The sequence below is a fragment of the Hordeum vulgare genome, chromosome 2H (assembly GCF_904849725.1).
Source record: "Hordeum vulgare subsp. vulgare chromosome 2H, MorexV3_pseudomolecules_assembly, whole genome shotgun sequence".
NCBI classification, from domain to species: domain Eukaryota; kingdom Viridiplantae; phylum Streptophyta; class Magnoliopsida; order Poales; family Poaceae; genus Hordeum; species Hordeum vulgare.
This window is the reverse complement of record NC_058519.1, coordinates 75,232,861-75,254,065: the sequence shown is the minus strand read 5'-3', so window position 1 is coordinate 75,254,065 and position 21,205 is coordinate 75,232,861. Positions and strand designations below refer to the sequence as shown.

Sequence of the window (21,205 nt, the reverse complement as noted above, 5' to 3'; positions counted from 1 at the left end):
TCGAGGCACCTGAAGCAGAGGCCCGCGAGCTCCTCGGGGGGGGGGGGGGGGGCTACGGCGGCGCGTGGGCGAGGGCCTGGCAGGGGCCTCCCGGCGCGGGCGACGACGATGTTCCCGGCGGCGAGTCTGCTGGAAACCATCGGCGTCAAGAACCGGCCCGCCCGAGACACGGTGGACCTCCGAGCGGGGGCCAAGGCGGTCTTTGGCGGGAGGGCGGGTCGCGGGAGCGACGCGGCCAGGAGCGGCAGCGGCCGACGTCGCTGTACGAGCGCGCCGACAACCCGCTCTCCGAGCCAGAGCAGCAGCCCCCATAGGAGACGCGCTCGCCGGAGAGGGACGTCCGGCGGTCGACAGGGTCAGCCGGCACCAGAGCCATGGCGCGAGGGGGCGGGGAGGAGTCTGCCGGCGGGGCAGTCCGCGCGGCGCGGCGCAGCGCGGAGGCTAGGCAAGCGGGGCGCGGAGGGAGAGGGGAGCGGAGCGGGAGCGGAGCCATTCTTAGATGCATGCTCAAGTATAAGCATATCTAGTAACCTCTTCAGATTACTAGCAGGGTAAGAACAAACAACTGCTATGGAAGTTCTTCTGGTACAAAAGGTTGTAAGTTTACCAGTAATCCTTACATGAGCACTGCCCTTCACTAAAATGGTGGAAACGATTCCGGTCTCTAACAATCAACTTGCGACCATATACCAAGGATATAAGTTTGATAGCTGAATGGCAGTCTTCACAAGCTCTGAGATTCTTTGTTATTCGAAGAGTTGACCCTGGAGGGGTGGCCAGCAGCCCAAAAGCAATGGCTAGCTTCTCGCTATGTTCAGCCAATGCCCGCTTCTTAGCTTGCTCATCAATATCTTGCAATACCAAGCTTGTCATTGGCCTATATCCTGCTTGCATTAACCGGTCAATCATCTTTGCCAACATTTTGTAGATCTCCTCAATCCTTGGATGCGATCTATCACCGGAGACAAACTCATGAACTGTGTTCTCCCATTCGATCGAACTTCTTCCAGGAACCCTCTGAATGTTCTCCCTCTTGATCGTCTTTCTCATTTCTGCAACACCTTCCCATGAGTTTGCTTGTGCATATATGTTTGACAGCAACACATAGTGTCCATCTGCAAGAGGATCCAATACTTTCAATTTGGCCATAGCTTCCTCTGCAATCTCTACATTCTTATGGATGCGACAGGCGCCAAGAAGTGCTCTCCAAATAATTGCATCCGGCTCGAAAGGCATGCTCCTGATAAGCTGCATTGCCTCCTCAACATGGCCTGCACGCCCCAAAAGATCGACCATGCATCCGTAGTGTTCAACCCTTGGCACCACACCATGAACGTCAGTCATTGAGCTGAAATACTTCTTGCCATCACTCACTAGACCAACATGAGTGCACGCTATAAGAACTCCAATGAAGGTGATCTCATTTGGTTGCAGTCCTTCTGATAACATCTCTGAGAACAAGCTTAGAGCATCATGGCCAAGTCCGTGATTAGCCAGTCCAATGATCATTGAGCTCCATGTAAGCACGTCCATCGCAGGCATAGCTCGGAACACTTTCAGCGAACTCTCAATGTCACCGCACTTGGCATACATATCCACCAGAGCAGTACCGAGCTTCATGTCTACCTCAACTCTGTTGCTCTCGACAAACCGGTGCACCTCTGCACCAATGGCCAGCGCCCCCATGTCACTGCATGCCGAGAGCACGCTCACCATGGTGATGCAGTCTGGAGCAATATGTGCGGCTCGCATCTCCCTCCAAAGCTCCAGCGCCTCCTTGGACCGACGGCCCTTGGCGTACGCTGAGATCATCGAGCTCCATGAGAAGGCGTCCCTGTCGCTCGTCGCGTCGAATATCTCCCTGGCCATGCCGACATCCCCTCTGGTCGCGTACCCGTGGATCATCGTGTTCCAGGAGACCAGGTCCCTGTCCCGCATTCCGTCGAACACCTTCCTCGCCTCCGCGACCTCGCCGCGCGCGACGTAGGCCGCGAGCATGACGTTGCAGAGGAACACGTCCCGACGGGGCGCCTCGTCGAACGCGGCGCGCGCGAGCTCCGCGCGGCCCGATTTGGCGTACATCTCGACGAGTGCCGTGCGGACGAAGAGGTCGGCGGCGGCGAAGCCGGACCTGACCGCGTGCGCGTGGAGCGAGGCCCCGAGCGGCCGGGTCGCGGCGATCCCGGAGGCGGAGGCGGCGCAGGCCTGGAGGGCGAGGGAGAGGGAGAAGGAGTTGGCGAGGAGGCGGGGCGCGCGCGGGAGGAGCCCGCGGAGGACGAGCAGCGCCTGCAGCGGGAGCGAGGCGCGGAGGTAGGCGCGCATGACGGTGCTGACGACGAACGCGTCAGCGTCGGCAGATTTGACGAGCCGCGCGTGCGCCGCCAGGTGCTCCGGCCGCGGCGCGGCCGCCGCGCCCCCTCGCGCGCGCATCGCCGAGAGCTCGCTTGAAGCGTTTGAGCTCGGCTGACGGCGGGTGCACGAGCAGCACGCTGTGACGGCTCGGCGAGCGCGTCTCGGCCGTGCGATCGGCGGAGGCTGGATCTGACGGCCAGGGAGGTGCCAGCGAGGCCCGCCGCGCGTCGCAAATACGTGGAGCGGCCGTGGCCTGCTCCTGCTTCCTTCGAGCGCTGCGCTTACCCCCTACCGCCACCAACCTGACCGGCCAGCCGCCCCGCCGTCGCCGCCGTCCACCGCCGCGATTTGTACGGCGCGATCACACGAGGAAGCAAGGGAGGGAAGATGAGGAGCAGCGAGGCCATGGAGCTCCTGGGGTTCGCTCCCTACTCCCGCCCGTCCCCTTCCGAGGTATCCATCTCCCCAATTCCGCCCGCCTCCTCCTCCCCCGCGAATCTCCAAACCGCGAGTCATATCAGGATGGCAGCTTAGCTCTGTCAGGCTAGTTCTTGCTCCGACTAACTAATCTGCGAGCTATTTCTGGTAGATTTTGGCGAACCATGGGTGCCAATCTCCGCAATTTGAGTTTATACATACATACTCTGAATCTTCTGTTGCAGGTGAAGGCTGCGTATAGAAGAATGGTCATGGAGTCCCATCCCGATCGTGTACCTACGCATCAGAAGACTCAAGCGGAGTCGAAATTCAAGCAGGTCAGGTACAAAACAGTCGTGGTCAAGAACTTCAGGCATCATATGATGTTTGTTACTTGCATGCTCCTTGTTCATGGTGTTATTCAGGCATGAAAGGCGATTAGGCGAGTATTTAGGTTGATCGTCATGCTAATTTTTGAAGCAACCTTTATACCATGCTAATTGCTCTTGCATGATTGAATCGTTTGATGTCAAAATGAGCATAGATGTGCTCTTAATGTACTTGCTGAACTATAGAATGCTTGTATCAGAATTGCCCTTCCGCAATTAAATCGTTTATATCAGAATGAGCATAGATGTGGTCTTAATATAGTTCCTGAGCTTTAGGTGACCTGTTCAGCTTATTTGCTGCAAATTTAATGTGCTAACACTACTTCTCCAGTTGAGTGATTGTTAAATTTGAATGTGGTTTTTGGTACGAGGACCGCAATCAATTTTCTGAGTTTGATTTCTTTCCCACAATTGTAACCTATAAAGCTTAATTGTGTTTGTGTTTTGCAGATAGTAGAAGCATATTCTTGTTTGAAGGATGGTATGCTACTCACTTTGACAATCAAACCTTTTATTTTCCTGTATCAGTTGGTGTTTCTATCAGGTTGACTGATGGGGATTTATGGTATCTTCGGTGCGGTTTGCAGGTAGAAGATTTGGGAACAGATTGGAAGGTAAAATTGGTTTCAGAATGCAGATTTGTCGTTCCTCCATCTTTGTAGCTGATGATATGATCATGCGTGCAATGCAGTACATGTAATGAGGTCTGGTGTTCCAGCGGGATACGGAAGATCAAACAAGATATTGGTTAAAGCGCCATTTCTGCTCATAATTTGTGCTGCGGTTTCCTTTGGTTCCTACAGCGCTTCGAGGTAACCATACTTACACTTCTTTTCCAAGAGGAAACATCAAGATCTACATTCTTATTGCTGATTGAGAAATCCATTTTGGTTTAATGAAGGGCATACCAGCGGCAAAAGGAAGTTTGTTCCTCTCAGAACCCTTTTCTTCCATAGTGGAAACCCATGTACTGTTGATAACCATATATACTCCCTCCGTTCCTAAATATAAGTCTTTAAAGAAGTTTCATTAGTGAACTACATACGGATGTATATAAACATACTTTAGAGTGTAGATTCACTCATTTTGCTCCGTATGTAGACTACTAGTGAAATATCTTAAAAGACTTATATTTAGGAACGGAGGGAGTACAAGCTAACACAGTAGAAGAGAAGATCTGTGTGACAGTCTCCGCACTGAATAAAAGCATAAGTTACTGCTTGTGATTTCGAAGGAAAGGGGCACGCTTTGCAGATATTCAGTTTGGCCCTAGGGAGCATATGCTCCTGCACACCATAATTGCATTTTCAAATGTGAAAGGAAAGAAAAACAATTCAGACATGTAAATGTTCATGCCCAAATGTCATTTGCAAATTTTTATGGCGAAAGCCAAAGCAATGCAACCTGTAAAAAAAAGGTTGACTGACATTTTTTTTTACATTTCTAGAGCCTTTTAAACTGACGAAACACAAACACAACTGTTCCTTTTTGCATGAAAAAGGTCCAGAACACATGAAACACTAATCTGCAACAGTTGCATATGCTCCTGCACACCAAAATTGCATTTTCAAATGTGAAAGGAAAAAAACAATTCAGACATGTAAATGTTCATGACCAAATGTCATTTGCAAATTTTTATGGCAAAAGCCAAAGCAATGCAACCTGTAAAAAAAAGTTGACTGGCATTTTTTTTTTTACATTTCTAGAGCTTTTAAAACTGACGAAACACAAACACAACTGTTCCTTTTTGCATAAAACAGGTCCAGAACACATGAAACGCTAATCTGCAACAGTTTTTCTTAGAAAATTTGGTCACTATTTGTTTTGAATTTTTGTTTGCGCTAGGAACATATGCTTCTGGGAGCCGGCACCGCTCCCGTTTGTTTGCGGGTATATTCTAGGAGCAAGTGTTCGTTATTCAAAGATCCATTCAGACCATGCGGAAGATTGGAGATCGTACAAATCGGTTTAGTAGAGTAGAGGGCATAACAATCTTGGCAAAAACATACAAATTGTCCAAATTTTTCTCATGTTGAAGCCATTTGGGTATCTTTTTCTATGCATGATGAACAGCTACCGACAGCTCGCTATTGAACAAGATGCCAATCATCACAGGCAATGCAATTCACAACATCAATATGATACCCAGTATCACTAGCAGAAACAGAAAAAATAGAGATAATTTACATTGAGCACAGAAGGTAATTGTCATCATGGTTATTGCAAGACACCACAGCATCCCAATGTATGGGATGACTCCCAACCTTTCCTCGGCAGGGAAAGGTAAACAAAAGGAAGCCTTGGAGTCGACTATGCTGAAGACATTTCAAATGATAAGTTTGGCAAGCACCGGACTAATATCTACACACAGCATGACAAGTTTGGCAAGACAGTTAACTATGCTGAAGGCATATTTCAAATGCAATCTTCAGACTACTGCCATGTGCCAGGAGCCATAGCAATGGTAGCTTTTGATTAAGTTCCCGGTATGTTAACCGAACCACCCACATGATCTAACAATCCATGCATTTTAAGACTTACAAGTGAGCTTCTATGCCGGTGCTTCATTGAACACCTGGAATAGCAACTGCTTCAGGAGCCACCACGGCAGGCTAGCTTGAAATCAACTCCTGATATGCCTTATGCCCACTTGAGGAAGGACGGGTCATAACCTCTAAAATCAGGCCCTGTTGCACTACCTGAACAAAAGATAATGACCCTTCTGCATCCCTCTGTCTTCAAATTGCAAAAACCAACTAACTGACAGAAGTACCATTCTACTAATAATAGTGAAACCTTAGCTCATACACCAAATTTAAACTACCCGTGACATCATTCTGAAACAGAAATATTGGCAAAACATAGACTGGGCCACCATATTAGTTCTAACCTCACCAGACCACAGCCTTTCGAGAGCTTGTACCAACTAGCAGAACTCAAATTGTCCGTCTGATATGAGCAGGGAAATGTAGCAAGGCTAGGATTTTCCACTAGCATCTGGAGCAGTATCAGCCACTATCACGTTCATTGAGAGAGGCTGCCAGCCTGAAGAGTGAGGAACGAACCACTTCATTTTATCGGTTGCGATATACAAAACCTGAAGAGCTTCACCAAGGGAAAGACGTTTCAAGCATGTTTTCTTCAAGAGAGTTGCAGCATGATACCTAGAAACAAATAAAAATTAAAATACTTCTAACCACATGGTCAAGAAAAATACAGAAATAATCAACACATTACTGGGTGTGGGATCTCACCTTGATTGAGAGTTCTTTATTGCAGAACATCCAGGTGCAGTAGATATGTACCTAAGAACAGAATCTAGAGTCTCTTTTGAGTGTCTTGCATTGGTATCCATTATATTCACGCATTTCCAGAGATTTTCATCTTTTCCCAGAAAGAATGACACAAGTCCTAACTTTTTCGTTACAATGGCTTGATGCTGAATGGCAACTTCCAGAGCCTTCTTAACATCAAATTGTGGTAGATTAACACCTCCATAACATACGCAATCTGATATATGCTGTTCGGTTGGTGCTAGCTTCTCAGTCTTCAGTACTTCCAAAGCACTTAAGATATTTCTTATAAGAATTTGAGAGTCAGAAGATGGCTGCGGACATCCAGTGTTTGCACCCCATTGTCCAGCATTTTGCATGTTGCTGGATATATTAGGTGGAGCTGGATGTCTGTAACTATAATTATTGTAAGGAGGCTGAACAGCACCAGAATAGTTTGGATGGTAGCTGACGTTTGAACCTTGGTTGTCATGACCCCCTATGGGGTACCCAGAAATATTCAGCCGACTCATATCAGGATAATTAACTGGGGGGACATGATAGGGGGGAGGAGGAGCACTTGGCCAGGACTGCAATGGTGCAGTGGGAACACCAGTATGCCCAGCTTGGGGAGTTTGTGGTGGACATGAACTACTTCTATGTAAATTTGATGTGTGGAAATTACCAGGTCCATTGTGAGGACGAGGAGTCACTGGATTATGTGGTTTTGGTGGCTGAGAGGATTGGTTCTGGTGTTTTGGATGATTATGGCCAGTACCATTGCCAGAATCAGGAGCACCATTTTTCGATGCAGATTCAGTTGACACACCAGACTTCTTACTACTACCAAAATAGTTGTGAGGAACACTCTTTTGGTGGAAATTAGTGGGTTTTGCAGGCTTCTTAGGCAGGAAAAGGGGTGGGTTTTTAGGTATACTTGTCTGGTTCACCTTTGCCCTACTCTGGGGTTCAGGACTTGATGAAGAACTTGATGATGGTGTAGAAGGTTGACTTGGTTGGTTAGCAGTGCTTCCTTTGGAATTATCAGCAACTCCATCAACTGAATTTTCCTTTTTGCCTGCTGGTTTAGATGCAGTGTCTGTCTGATTTTTTCGAGGTTGCTTCACTTTGGATTGCTTATTATCTACCTTCCCGTTACCACCATTTTGATAATCACGCTGAGAAGAATTCTGCACTTGAGGGCTAGTATCTTGAGCCACGGCTGAAGAATTTGGAACAGTATTCCTTGACGTATCCAAATCACCCTTATTGCCACTTGATGCGCTGCTTATGTATGGTGACACTGCTAATGGTGGTTCTCCAGCCACAAGGCTTCTCCAGAGCCAAACACTCTTTGCGGCAGCAGTAAGCGTTTGAGACACATTTGGAGGTTGTGCTAAAAGAATATTGTACCGCCTCATCTTAAGCTTATGAAGGGCATTAGAGAAATCCCGATCACCAGAGATTAGCAGATAATTTGCTGGCGGAGGGTTGTCAATAGCCCAGAACAGCATGTCAACCAAGATCTTCTTATCACTTGCATCTTTAATGCCTGCAATGGTTGGGAAACAATGAATAGAAATAACGATCTGAGAGACGAGAATGGTAACTAATCATCACAACTCACTCATTCAATGAACTCAGCTTTCTCTTTCTACTTCTTATAAGAGTAAACATTCTCAATGCTAGTAATAAACCTTATGGTCATGATTATTTGGATATCAAGATAAATCCCAAGAAAAAACAAAACAAATCTAGTTTCTTAGTCACATACAAGCAGATCCACTTTTCAGGTATACACTAGTCACTTGGAAATGTATTCCATTGAGCGAAAACCAATGCTGGTCTCTGATTTTCTTAATGCCCAATTAAGTATATTTACTAATATGCCAACAGCGGGTTACAAAAGTTTGGCCTGCACACACATAAAAACGGAACATATATTGTTCCGAGCAATAACCAGTTGCATATTCTAAAAGGCAAGTTTTATAGGACGGCGGTTCGACCCACAATGTTGTATGGCGCTGAGTGTTGGCCGACTAAAAGGCGACATGTGCAACAGCTAGGTGTGGCGGAGATGCGCATGTTGAGATGGATGTGTGGCCACAAGGAAGGACCGAATCCGGAATGATGACATACGAGATAGAGTAGGGGTAGCACCAATTGAAGAGAAGCTTGTCCAACATCGTCTGAGATGGTTTGGACATATTCAGCACAGGCTCCAGAAGCCCGAGTGCATAGCGAACGGCTAAAGCACGCTGATAATGTCAAGAGAGGTTGGGGTAGACCGAACTTGACATGGAAAGAGTCCGTAAGCATCACCAAAGAACTAGCCATGGACAGGGATGCGTAGAAGCTTGCTATCCATGCGCCAGAACCATGAGTTGGCCACGAGATCTTGTGGGTTTCAGCTCTAGCCTACCCCAACTTGTTTGGGACTAAAGCTTTGTGGTTGTTGTTGTTGTAATAACCAGTTGCATATTCTCTAATAAATTCGAGATGGGAGTTTTCTAGCAACTTTTATCCTATGAGACAGATATGGATTTTAAGGCGTGCAGACACTAGCATAATAACTACAGAAAAAGCCTGCAATAGAAGCTTCACCATTGATGTCCACAATAGCACAGCAAGAATTCAAGTGTCGACAGAATAAGACAGGCATGTCCCTCCTTTTTTTAGACCACCGCACCTGGGTAGAAACAACTTAGTTTACTACTCCTAGAAGAAATCAAAAGAAAAGAACACACGACTACTAGAACTTCTCATATCATATCCCAATCCAAACCCTATGATTCCGCTATCATCCTGAAGTATTTGCGACAGATCCATCGAGTATACCGACGATCGAAGCGGCGCAACCCACATGCATTGGCGAGAGGTGAACGGACCACCACGCCACGAGTGGTTAGATAAAGGAGCGGAGCGGGGTGGTTGGGGATTCGGGCGTGAGAGGGGCGGGGGGCGGAGGGGGGGTTCCGTACCGGCGGGGACGTGGTGGAGGGAGACGCCGGTGCTGGAGAGGGCGTGCTGGACGTTGTGGGCGATGCCGCTGGTGTCGCCGTAAGCGGAGACGGAGATGGGGCCGACGTAGCCGGCGGTGGCGAGGGCGGAGCTCATGTTCTGGACGATGAGGTGGGGGTCGCAGTTGCGGGGGACGGCGCAGTTCTCGATGTCCCACCACACCGACGTCTTGGCCGCCGCGTACTCCCCCATCGCCGCCGCCGACAACCCCCTGCGTTTCGCCGGCGGAGACCGGAGAGGTGGTGTCTGGGGACTTGGAGTGGGGGTAGTGGGGGCTGGGGGTGTGTTTTTTATGGTTTGCAACGGCGGCGGCGTCGAGGCGGACTCGGAAACTGCCGTCCCACTTGGCACCGAGAGTTTAGGCAAGGATCGGTGCCCAGATTTATATCGGGTTTAAACTATTCAATCATAACGCCCGTGCATTGCGAAAGAACAATCAATTTAGACATACTCCTTTCCTAATCCCTAATAAAGAAAAAATAAGACCTAAGAGCATCTACAGCCGGATCCCTCAAATACTCTTCACACGCCTCAAATGCTCTTCACACGTCCGTGGACGTGTCCAGTCACTAACTAGATAGAAGAGAAAAAAAAATGACTCAACCGGACCCCACATATCGTTTCTATATGCTCAGGCTTTTCGCGAATCATATCCATCTTAAATATGGTGAGGATATAAGGATTCGCGGGCGTGCCCGAACATGTTCGGTCAATCCGCCACATAGGACGTGACCCCACACCGGAGCACCTTTATCTTTTCTTTATTCATTCTTTTCTTTCTCTTTTTTCTTCTCCACCAGTCACGTGCAAGTGACCGGACATGTGAAGAAGAAAATGAAGAGTGTGGCTGTGCGGACGGACAAATAGGGAACGCGTTCCGGCTCTAGATGCTCTACATTAGGACCCCTCAAACGCCCCTCAAACGTCCGGGCAGGCCGTCCAGTCATTTGCCGGTCACAAAAATTCAACCCGAACGGGCCTCTCAAATCAGCCTCAAATACCCGGACTAACTGGCACCCCTCATATCCAGTCCAAATATGGGGCGGATATGGGGGAGCCCGGGCGCCCAGGCACGCCCGCCTGACAGGTCTGGCCCACCGTCGTCCCCACCGTCATGTCAACCCGGCCCACCACACACCATTAAATACCCCTATCCGAAAACCCTAGACATCGGGCAGTTCACTCACCGTCCACTCCACTTCCAATCAACCACCCTCCGACCTGATGGCCGGCGACGGAAGCAGCTCCAACAGATTGAACATCAATGTGGAGGAGGTGGCCCTCCGCATCGCGTTGCGTCGGTCGCTGCATGACCAAGGCAGCCCCGACGGTGGTGGATCTGCATCCTCCAGGCTCGTCGCACACCGATCGAGCGCCGACGACGTTGGATCTGCATCCTCCGAGCTCGTCGCACGTCGACGGAGCATCGACGACGTCGCATGCCCTCCCCGCATGGCGCAGCTCTGGTCACTCCCGCTCCGTCGGTCCGCTTTAGGTCAGGTACGCCGCCCACCTCCACCACCTTCTACTCCGGAAGCGGTGCCCGACCACCGCTGGATCCTCGTGCCCGCGTTGGGGATGGGGCGCACCAGGACGCCGGAGTACGAGGCGCGTCCAGCTCATCGCGAGCGGCAGCAGGAAAGGGAGAGGGGGAGCGTTAGCCGTGCTACATTCATCCTTGAGCGCGTCGGTCGACCCCGAGGACGCGCTCCTCGTGGGCATCCTGCGTCGCTCACTGACGACGATGGAGTCAGATGCACGCTGCCTCCACCGCAAGAATGCTGACGCGCTCCGACTGGCCATCCAGTTATCAGAGCGCGAGGCAGCGAAGGAGGCGACGACGAAGGCGAAAGCAACCTGCGATGCCAAGGAGCAGGCCCCCCTAGGATGTTCGACATGCGCTGCAACTCCGACGAGGACGACGACGACGACAGCGACGCCTCCACCTCCGGCTCCGATGACGACGACGACATTGCATCGCACGTCGACGCCTACATGGAGGATGGGCACAATTGCATGGACGAATGAAAGGGGAAGGGGGCGGCGAGGAAATGGTGATTTTCTCTGCCCTTCCCCGTGTTGTGTACATTTTAATTATGCTTAAGTAGTTTCTAGTATGAATTTGCCGATGAACTATGATCCTTTTGTTCGGTGAAGCAATCCGATTGGATGGAAGATGTTGATCTCTTGTTTTACATAGTGTTGCATGAGTTTGTATGGATATGAGAGATGCAAATGTGGAAGGCAAAAATAAGGCGCGTTCGGTCAGTGAAAGCGGACGCGTCCGGATGCGTCTGCGGACGTTTGAGAGGCCATATTTTCCATACGTGGCTCTAGATGCTTTAAGAACAGTCGATCCCTAGAAAATAGAGTAAACCGTCCAGTAAAGTTAGTGGAGTAGATAGAGTAAATCGTTTAAAATTAGTGGAGTAAATAAAGTAAATCGTCCAATAAAGTTAATAGATCGTAAATATATGATTTTGTAATCTGAAAATATAAAAACAACAAGATAGCAAATAGTAAAAGCAAGTATTAACGGTATTTCAATGTTTGAAAATAAGGTTTAGTGTTTATATTTTTACTAGTGCAATCTCTCGATAATGCTAACATAATAAAATCATATGATCATCACTCAACGCCCGACAAAGAATCACTCCAAAGTTCATATCTAGCAAAGACATAAGATGAAATTGTTTTAGATAATAGAACCACCTCAAAGCTATTCTTTTCGATCAATCTATTGAGCTAATAGTAAAATGCTGGTGGGTTGCCACAGACGACTTTTCTAGGTTAAGGATTAATATCAAACTCGATGATGTGAGATCAAATAACATACATAGTACGTAATTGAATTTAAGTAAAGCACACATATTTTTTCATTTAGTATACAATTATTTTTTTAGCATATAATTTAGTTAACATATAGCTACTTACTTCACATGAATATATATTTGAATTAAGCTTGCAAAAAATAGCATCCGGTCCATTTTTTGAATCTTTTCATATTCTTTTACATTTACAACTGTTTATGTTTTTGGATTTATTCATGTTATAAGAACGAATGAAGGTCCACCAGGTTTAGTATAATTTTTACATTTAACAAAACCATAAATAGCATAAACATTAGTCATTGTTTTTTTTTCTCATTCCACATTTGTTTGAATCCTTAACCTCCTAAAAAACAGTTAAAATTAAGCCCTGTTAAATATTACTATGTCTCATGCATAATAAGTATCACAGTTTTGAACTAACCGCGGTTCAGAACTACAACACTTATTTTGAATCAAAAGGAGTAACATTTTTTCCATGATAAAACAACTCGTTCTGAGCACTAATTGCCATAAAAGTAACACCACATGTGTCGTTGATTTGGCGTGATAACTCATGTTATATGAAATGTATACGAAGCACCAAATTTAACAATGTTTTAATGAGTCTTTGCTCACGCTGATGTTTAGGCCTAATAAAAAATTGAAAAATTCTGCTAACATTTTTAGGCCTAATAAAATGTTACCGAATTTATTCATTGGTCCTGTCATTGGATATATTTTCATAATCATCTCACATATATTTTTTAGGGTAGTTTATCTCGCATATTATGGAGATCATGTCAACATGATATGCATAAAGCCAAAAACAATAAAAATACTCATAGTAAAAAATATTATTCAAAATGAATCACATGGCAACCATATTTTAGTCTAACCCACTTCCTATGCATAAGATTTTGTAAGCAAACAATTTATGCTAGCAAGAATCAACTTGCATAGGAAGGCAAAACAAGCACAAATTCGAGATTTTGAACACGTAGAGAGGAAACTTGATATTTTTGAAATATACATAAGCACATCTTCCCCTCTCATAATAATTTTTAGTAGCATCATGAAGTAATTCAACAATATAACCATCACATAAAGCTTTCCTTTCATGATCCACAAGCATAAATTTTTCATTACTCTTCACATAAACAATTTTCTTTTGATTCATACTAGTGGGAGCAAACTCAACAAAATAACTATCATGAGTCACTTGATTGGCATAACCACATTGAATATTAAAAGCATGATGACAAGTTTCATGGTTATTACCACTCTTTATATCATACATGTCATCACCATAGTCATCATAAATAGGAGGCATGACATCATCATAATAAATTTGCTCATCAAAACTTGGGACACTAAAAATATAATCTTCATCAAACATAGCATCCCCAAGCTTGTGGCCTTGGATATCATTAGCATCATGGATATTCATAGTATTTATACTAACAACATTACAATCATGCTCATCATTCAAGGATTTAATGCCAAACATTTTATTAAATTCTTCTTCGAACACTTCGGCAGAATTTTCCGAACCATCATTTCCACGAAAGACATTATAAAGGTGAAGCAATTGAGGTAACCTAAATTCTAGTTTTTTGTAGTTTTCTGTTATAAACCAAACTAGTGATAAACAAGAAACTAAAAGATTCAATTGCAAGATCTAAATATATACCTTCAAGCACTCACCTCCCCGACAACGGCGCTAGAATAGAGCTTGATGTCTACTACACAACTTTATTCTTGTAGACTCTATTGGGCCTCCAAGTGCAGAGTTTGTAGGACAGTAGCAATTTTCTGTCAAGTCGGTGACCCAAGGTTTATCAATTCATGGGAGGTGTAGGATGAAGATGGTCTCTCTCAAAAAAGCCTGCAATCAAATACAAGAAATCTCTTGTGTCCCCAACACACCCAATACAATGGCAAATTGTATAGGTGCACTATTTCGACGAAGGGATGGTGATGCAAGTGTAGTATGGATAGTAGATATAGGGTTTTGTAATATGAAAATATAAAACAGTAAGGTAACAAGTACTAAAAGTGAGCATAAACGGTAGTGCAATGCTTGGAAATAAGGCCTAGGGTTCATACTTTCACTAGTGCTTTCTCTCAACAATGCTAACATAATAGAATCATGTGATAATGCCTCAACTTACGATAAAGAATCACTCCAAAGTTCATATATAGCAAAGAACATAATACGAAATTGTTTTAGGTAGTAGAAACACCTCAAAGCTATTTTTTCCTATCAATCTATTGAGCTATTCATATAAGTGTGACAAACAACTCTAGAGTTCGTAATAACACCTATGATACACATCAATCAACCCTAATGTCACCTAGATACTCCAATGTCACCTCAAGTATCCATGAGTTAACTACTCGACATGCATCAAACAATTTCAGATTTATCACATTCAGTCCAACATAAAGAACTTCATAAGAGTACCCTAAGATTTATATCGAAGAAAGTAGGACAAGAACGTGCATCAACTCATGTTCATAGATTACCCCATTGTCACCACGGGAATCTGCAAGTTGAGTACCAAAACATATATCAACTAAATCAATAGAACACCCCATTTTCACAACGGGTATCCACATGTAAGACATACATCAAGTGATCTCAAATCAAACATTCAATTCAACATAACAAAATCTCAAAGGGTCATATTAAATTCATCACATCAAGATAGCAAGGGACAAACACCATATGATCCAACTATATTAACAAAGCCTGTGATACATCAAGATTTTGACATCTCAAGAACACGAGAGAGAAAGATCAAACACATAGCTACTGGTACATACCCTAAGTCCCGAGGGCGAACTACTCCCTCCACGTCATGGAGACAGTTGTGATGATGAAGATGGCCTCTGGTGATGATTGTCCCCTCCAGCAGGGTGCCAGAACAAGGCTCTGGATGAGTTTTATTTGGTATAGAGAATTGCGACAGCGGAGCAGAAGTTTTAGGTTAACTTATGGGATTTGGGGATTTATAGTATTTTTTAGCATTGGAATCACGTCAAACGAAGCCACAAGGTGGTACCAAGCCATCACGGTGCACCTAGGGTGGTGGTCGCCCCGTGTTGTCTTGGCACCAATAGATGGCCCTCCTACAGTGGTTCTTCATGCCAGTATTTCTTATTTGTTCCAGAAAAAACATCAAAAAGTTTTGGCCGTTTCAGAGAACTTTTATTTCGTGCAAATATGGCATGAATACTTCATAAATTAGCGATACGTTCGAGACGTATCATTCCCATGTCCTCAAGAAAGAAAGTAACTACACACAAATCATCACCATGTTCAAGATGAGAGGTGTAATGAATACGATTAAGGATATGAACATATGATGTTTCACCAAATAAACCAAGTAGCATCAACTACAAGATGTAATTAACACTACTAGCAACCCACATGTACCAATCTGAGGATTTGGCAAAAAAGATTGAATACAAGAGATGAACTAGCATTTGAGATGAGATGGTGCCGGTGAAGATGTTGATGAAGATTGGTCCTCCCACAATGGAGGAAGTGTTGGTGATGATGATGGCTTCGATTTCCCCCTCCCGGAGGGAAGTTTCCCTGGCCGAAATCACTCCGTTGGAGAGAAAAAGTGCTCGTGTCTAGGTTCCTCCTCGAGATGGCAGTGCTTCGTACCGAAACCAGTATTATGTTTTTCTAGGGTAAATGATATCATATAGGATAATATGGGCATCAGAGGCATGCCAGGGGGCACAAGCTGAGTGGGCGTGCTCTGGGGGTAGGGCGCGCACACTAGGCTTGTGGCCACTTGGTGGGTCCCCTTCAGGTAATTCTTTCGCCAATATTTTTTATATATTCCAAGATAAATCTTCGTCAATTTTTAGGTCATTTGGAGTTCTGAAAAATATCAAACACTTCTATAGCGCTTTCTGATCCTGAATTCCAGTTGTCGGTAATTTCCATCTTTGTACAAATCTTGTAAAATAAGAGAGAAAATGCATTAGGATTGCATCATAAAGTGAAATAATCACACAAGACATAATAAATATCAATGTGAAAACATGATGCAAAATGGATGTATCAATTCCCCCAAGCTGAGACCTCGCTTGTCCTCAAGCGAAAGCCGAACTCAACAATCATGACCACATGCTTAGAGAGAGATGGATCGATAAAAATAAAATATGGACATGCAAGCATCATGATCATCATTATCATAGCAGCAATGTATCATCAAAATACTTTTCATGAACAAGTGGCAATCTATTCAAAAGCGAAATTAGGAACTACAAACCTTATTGAAAACTAAAAAACTATGTTTTTACTGATTGAAACAATTGCAATCCATCATATGTTCAGAAAGAGTCTATGTCAGAGCTTTGTTTAGCAAGTTCACATGCTCAACTATCATTTAGTCTTCTATGATTGCTGACACTCATGACATATTTGTGAAACAAAAAGTATCAATCACACACATAGGAAGATAGGTGTTTATAATTTTCACCACCCAACTATTTATTTAAGGGATAATGTCAACAATAATAATTCATGATCACGTACATACAACTAGACATATGTGTTTGGATCTCTCCCCACCACATGATGCTTGCCAAGTAGAGAATAAAGATGGAATATGTATGAACATTAATGACTCCTACATAAAAGTAAATACATGAAAGTAAAAGATAGTCCCTTCGCAAAGGGAAGCAAAGGTTGTCATACGCTTTTTATTTGCATGTGCAAGCTCTTAATGGAAAGGAACGTAAATTTATATTGCCCTTTATGATATCAACCTTTATTATGCAGTCCATTGCTTTTATTTCGTTGCCATCACAAGTTAGTACAATGCTTATTTTCTCTTACAATAAAAGATCATACGTATTTAGGAGCATATTTTTATTGCTTTTGCACCGATGACTACTTACTTGGAGGATATTATTCAATCCATAGGTAGATATGGTGGACTTTTGTGGCAAAAACTGGGTTTATGGGTTTTGGATGCACAAGTAGTATCTCTACTTGGTGCAAGGTTTTGGCTAGCAAAAGGTTATGAGAAAGTACCACATGTTAGAGGATCCATGATAGTATAGCTTCTATGTGAATATAAGAAAACATAACTCATTATGTTGTCTTCCTTGTCCAACATCAACTAGTTGATCGTGCATAGAAATTTAATGGGGGCTCACAGTCATAAAATATGTCCAATATAGTGTATCTATATGTGAGACCTCTCTTGCATTATTACTTTTTCATGAATTGCACCAATGACTAATACTATGTTTGTCAAGTTCCAACAAGTTTATCAATTATACTCGTTTTATGTGAAGTCATCACTCCCCATGGTATTAGCATATGATCTTTTTATTTATTATTTTCATTGGTAGGATTGATGCATCAGTAAAGCAAACAAACTCAAACTGCTCTTTATTATATAAATCTCACACTCAATTACACACACACACACACACACACACACACACAGACACACACACACACACACACACACACACACACACACACACACACACACACACACACACACACACACACACACACACACATATATATATATATATATATATATATATATATATATATATATGACTCCTTGCAGGTGCATTGGTTCTCCCTCCAAGCTTAAAGGGTGATGTAGCACAACGACAACAAGTATTTCCCTCAGTTAAGAAACCAAGGTATCAATCCAGTAGGAAGATCCACAAGACTATGTAAGCAACATCGACACATAAATGGCAAATCCTCGCAACCCAATGCGTAGAGGGGTTGTCAATCCCTCGTGGGTAAGGTAAAGATAGATTGATAAATGCAAATAAGACTGATAGCAAATAGAACACAACAAGTTTTTTTTTGGTTTTTTGACAATATAGATCTGAAAACAAAAGAGCAAATAAAGTAGAAACACAAATAGCAAAGTAGAGATTGCAAATAGATGATGTGTAGTAGACCCGGGGCCATAGGTTTCACTAGTGGCTCCTCTCGAGAAAATAGTGAGCGGTGGGTAGACAAATTACTGTTGGGAAATTGGTAAAGAGAAAATAATTATGACGATATTCAAGACAATGATCATGTATATAGGCATCACATCTAAGGTAACTAGACCGACTTCTGCGTGCATCTACTTCTATTACTCCACACATCGACCGCTGTCCAGCATGCATCTAGTGTATTGAGTTCATGGAGAAACAGAGTAATGCCTTAAGAACGATGACATGATGTAGACAAGAACTATTCATGTAGTAATAGACCCCATCCTTTTATCTTTGATAGCAACGATACATGTGTGTCATGTCTCTTTCTGTCACTGAGATTGAGCACCGCAAGATCGAACCCATCACAAAGCACCTCTTTCCATTGCAAGATAAAAGATCAAGTTGGCCAGACAAAAACCAAATATCGGAGAAGAAATACGAGGATATAATAATCAAGCATGAATATGTTTTCATAGGTCCGATTATAAACTCACAATTCACCGGATCCCAAAAAACACACCTCAAAAGAAAGAGTTACATCATATGGATCTCCAAGAGACCATTGTATTGAGAAACAAAATGAGAGAGAAATCCATCTAGCTAATGCCTACGTACCCGTAGGTCTGATATGAACTACTCACGCATCATCAGAGGAGCATCAATGAGGATGTTGAACCCCTCCGTGATCGTGTTCCTCTCCGGAACGGGCTCTAGATTGGATTTCGTGGCTCTGGAACTTGCGGCGACTGAAACAATTTTTCATCAACTCCTGTAGGGTTTTTTGAATATTGGGGTATTTATAGAGCTCACAGGCGGTGGAGAAGCTTCCCGAGGGCCCCACTAGACACCAGGCCACGCCAGGGGCCTCTCGCGCTACCTGATGTCTAGTGGCCCCCCTAGGCCTTCTGTGCTTCTCATTCTTGGTTCCCAAGTTTCCTTCTGGTCCAAAAAAAATCTTTGTAAAGTTTCATGGCAATTGGACCTCATGTGATATGGATTTTGTGTGAAGGAAAAACAACAAAAAACAACAAGTGGTACTAGGCACTATGTCAATAGGTTAGTCCCAAAAAATAATATAAAATTGCTATAAAATGATTATAAAACATCCAAGAATGATAACATAACATCATATGACAATAAAAAATTATAGATAAGTTGGAGACGTATCAGCATCCACAAGTACTACTGGAATCAGAGAATTTGCCATCTGCTGCTTCTTTGCCGTCTGCTGGCTGATGGCAAAGACACTCTTTGCCATCAGCTACCCAAAACCTGACGGCAAAGAGCAGGCTGAAGGAAAACATCCTATTTGCCATAAGTGTAATCTTTGCCGTCTGCCAGCTGACGGCAAAGCACATGTAAGCAGACAACAAAGAACCCACCCCACACCGCCCTCTAACCTATAACGGTGCAACACTTTGCCGTCAGCCTATTACCACGTTGCCGTCGGGGGCAGACGGCAAAGAGGCAACTAGACCTAACGTTGTCAACTGTAACGACCAAGATGCGGTCCTTTCCGATCTGGTGGTCGAGGCCCCCGAATAGGAAAGAAGCGCATCTAAGCATTTCGCAAGCAAGTAACATAGCACAAATAGTAATAAAAGTAGACAATTCGGGATTCAACTGTCTTCTCATTATTAACTCAGAGTACATCACAGATACAATCAAGGTAGTTCCGCTATGGACTACAAAACATGAAAATGCTATGCTACCCTGCCTGCAGGCCCATGATAACGACAACGTCTCAGTCCTCTGGATAGTTCACGTAGAGGCGGTCTGTCTCCTCGTCGTACTTCCACGCCAGCTGGGTGCCCTCGGGATCCTCTGTCTCTGGGGTACCTGCACCTGTTGGGAGTTTCGGAGGAATCCGTGAGCCACGGGGACTCAGCAATCTAAGACCTTGGTGCCAGAACTAGTCATGTCATTAGGTGGGGTAAGGGTTAAGTGTATAAGGCTGCAGCATCCTAAGCTTGATTTAGTGGCTAACTTACATAAAGCAATTGTGGAGGTGGTTTACACTAGCGGTCGTGATTACTTGATCACTAAGTGATCCTGAACACCTACCTACGACATTCATAACCCCACCGTGTTCCCGATCGAAGAGAGATCTTCGAGGGGGACAGTCACGGTTACGCACACGGTTGGCAATTTTATTAGCTTATGTTTAAGTTCTCTAATACCGGATGTTAACAAAATTATTCCAAGTTGCCACATAACTGCGGGCACGGCTTTCCGAAAGATTAAACCCTGCAGGGGTGCTCCAACTAGTCCATCACAAACGTACACAAGCCGCAAAGGCATCCTCTATCACGAATCTCGTGATCTCGTCGGATTCCTTAGAGGAAAACCTGAACTCTGGGGGAAACCAAAGTTTCACTGGGATTCCTATACGCAAGATATACCGCTAAGGTAAGACAAGGCTAGCAGGACCTCCCGACGTGTCGACGACCCCGATAAGAGCCGCGTATCTCAGTCTTAGGACACGCCGGATGAGCACAGCGTACAGTGGCCTGATAGACATCTCCTGAGTTGCCCCGGGTTGGCCCCGCACACGACTCTAGTTTGGACCAACACTCATGAGGAGCACTGGCCCGGGTTGTTGATAAAAATCCTCGGGGCAACTATTCCCTATGCAGTTTATTATTAAGTGATTAGCAAATTAACACCAATGTTGGGTCCTGCCGGACAAGTCTTAGCACTACGCGATTTATCGAGGGGGTCCCCATAACAACCCCGAACGTGTTAGGAGCGATCATTATGGAATCAAACACCGGTAACCTATAACTAAGGCGGCGATAACGGAACAAAGCACCCGACAAAAGGCTAGGCCTCCTGTCATTTACCAAGTATATAGGTGCATTAATTAAATAACATAATTTAAGATAATGATATCAAGCTCATGTTATCACATGAGTCAAAGCACCTGCATCTAGCAACGCTATCATTAGTAGCTGAGCAA

The 21,205-nt window shown here is 44.6% G+C and overlaps 3 protein-coding genes across 4 annotated transcripts; 1 reads left to right on the top strand and 2 right to left on the bottom strand.

Moving 5' to 3' along the window:
• Window positions 1-495: 495 nt before the first annotated feature.
• LOC123425122 (pentatricopeptide repeat-containing protein At5g48910-like) lies at window positions 496-2,430 on the bottom strand. Its single transcript, XM_045108793.1, has one exon. The coding sequence runs from the start codon at window positions 2,428-2,430 to the stop codon at window positions 604-606; it is 1,827 nt and encodes a 608-aa protein (XP_044964728.1). The 3' UTR covers window positions 496-603.
• Window positions 2,431-2,628: 198 nt separating this feature from the next.
• Window positions 2,629-5,270, top strand: LOC123425121 (chaperone protein DnaJ). Of its 2 annotated transcripts, none has more exons than XM_045108791.1 (6): window positions 2,629-2,805; window positions 3,015-3,107; window positions 3,609-3,639; window positions 3,746-3,772; window positions 3,850-3,970; window positions 5,004-5,270. In XM_045108791.1, exons 1-6 carry the CDS (start codon window positions 2,740-2,742, stop codon window positions 5,128-5,130), a joined length of 465 nt encoding a protein of 154 aa, XP_044964726.1. In that variant the 5' UTR covers window positions 2,629-2,739; the 3' UTR covers window positions 5,131-5,270. The 2 variants fall into 2 exon arrangements, with proteins under 2 accessions (XP_044964726.1, XP_044964727.1); XM_045108792.1 differs by lacking the exon at window positions 5,004-5,270 and adding an exon at window positions 4,060-4,166.
• A 649-nt stretch (window positions 5,271-5,919) lies between these two features.
• Window positions 5,920-9,819, bottom strand: LOC123425120. Its single transcript, XM_045108789.1, has 3 exons — window positions 9,412-9,819; window positions 6,413-7,982; window positions 5,920-6,322 (listed from the first exon to the last, which is right to left on the bottom strand). The coding sequence occupies exons 1-3, from the start codon at window positions 9,641-9,643 to the stop codon at window positions 6,136-6,138; spliced, it is 1,989 nt and encodes a 662-aa protein (XP_044964724.1). The 5' UTR covers window positions 9,644-9,819; the 3' UTR covers window positions 5,920-6,135.
• Between the last annotated feature and the right edge of the window lie 11,386 nt (window positions 9,820-21,205).

Bases quoted from the DNA above. Each gene is read 5' to 3' on its own strand.
- LOC123425122 (XM_045108793.1), bottom strand. From the start codon at position 2,430: ATGCGCGCGCGAGGGGGCGCGGCGGCCGCGCCGCGGCCGGAGCACCTG.
- LOC123425121 (XM_045108791.1), top strand. From the start codon at position 2,740: ATGAGGAGCAGCGAGGCCATGGAGCTCCTGGGGTTCGCTCCCTACTCC. The intron at 3,640-3,745 runs GTATGCTACTCA...TGCGGTTTGCAG, and splicing joins ATATTCTTGTTTGAAGGATG to GTAGAAGATTTGGGAACAGA. The intron at 3,773-3,849 runs GTAAAATTGGTT...CGTGCAATGCAG, and splicing joins ATTTGGGAACAGATTGGAAG to TACATGTAATGAGGTCTGGT.
- LOC123425120 (XM_045108789.1), bottom strand. From the start codon at position 9,643: ATGGGGGAGTACGCGGCGGCCAAGACGTCGGTGTGGTGGGACATCGAG. The intron at 7,983-9,411 runs GTACGGAACCCC...CAACCATTGCAG, and splicing joins CCTCCACCACGTCCCCGCCG to GCATTAAAGATGCAAGTGAT. The intron at 6,323-6,412 runs GTGAGATCCCAC...ATTTGTTTCTAG, and splicing joins ATAAAGAACTCTCAATCAAG to GTATCATGCTGCAACTCTCT.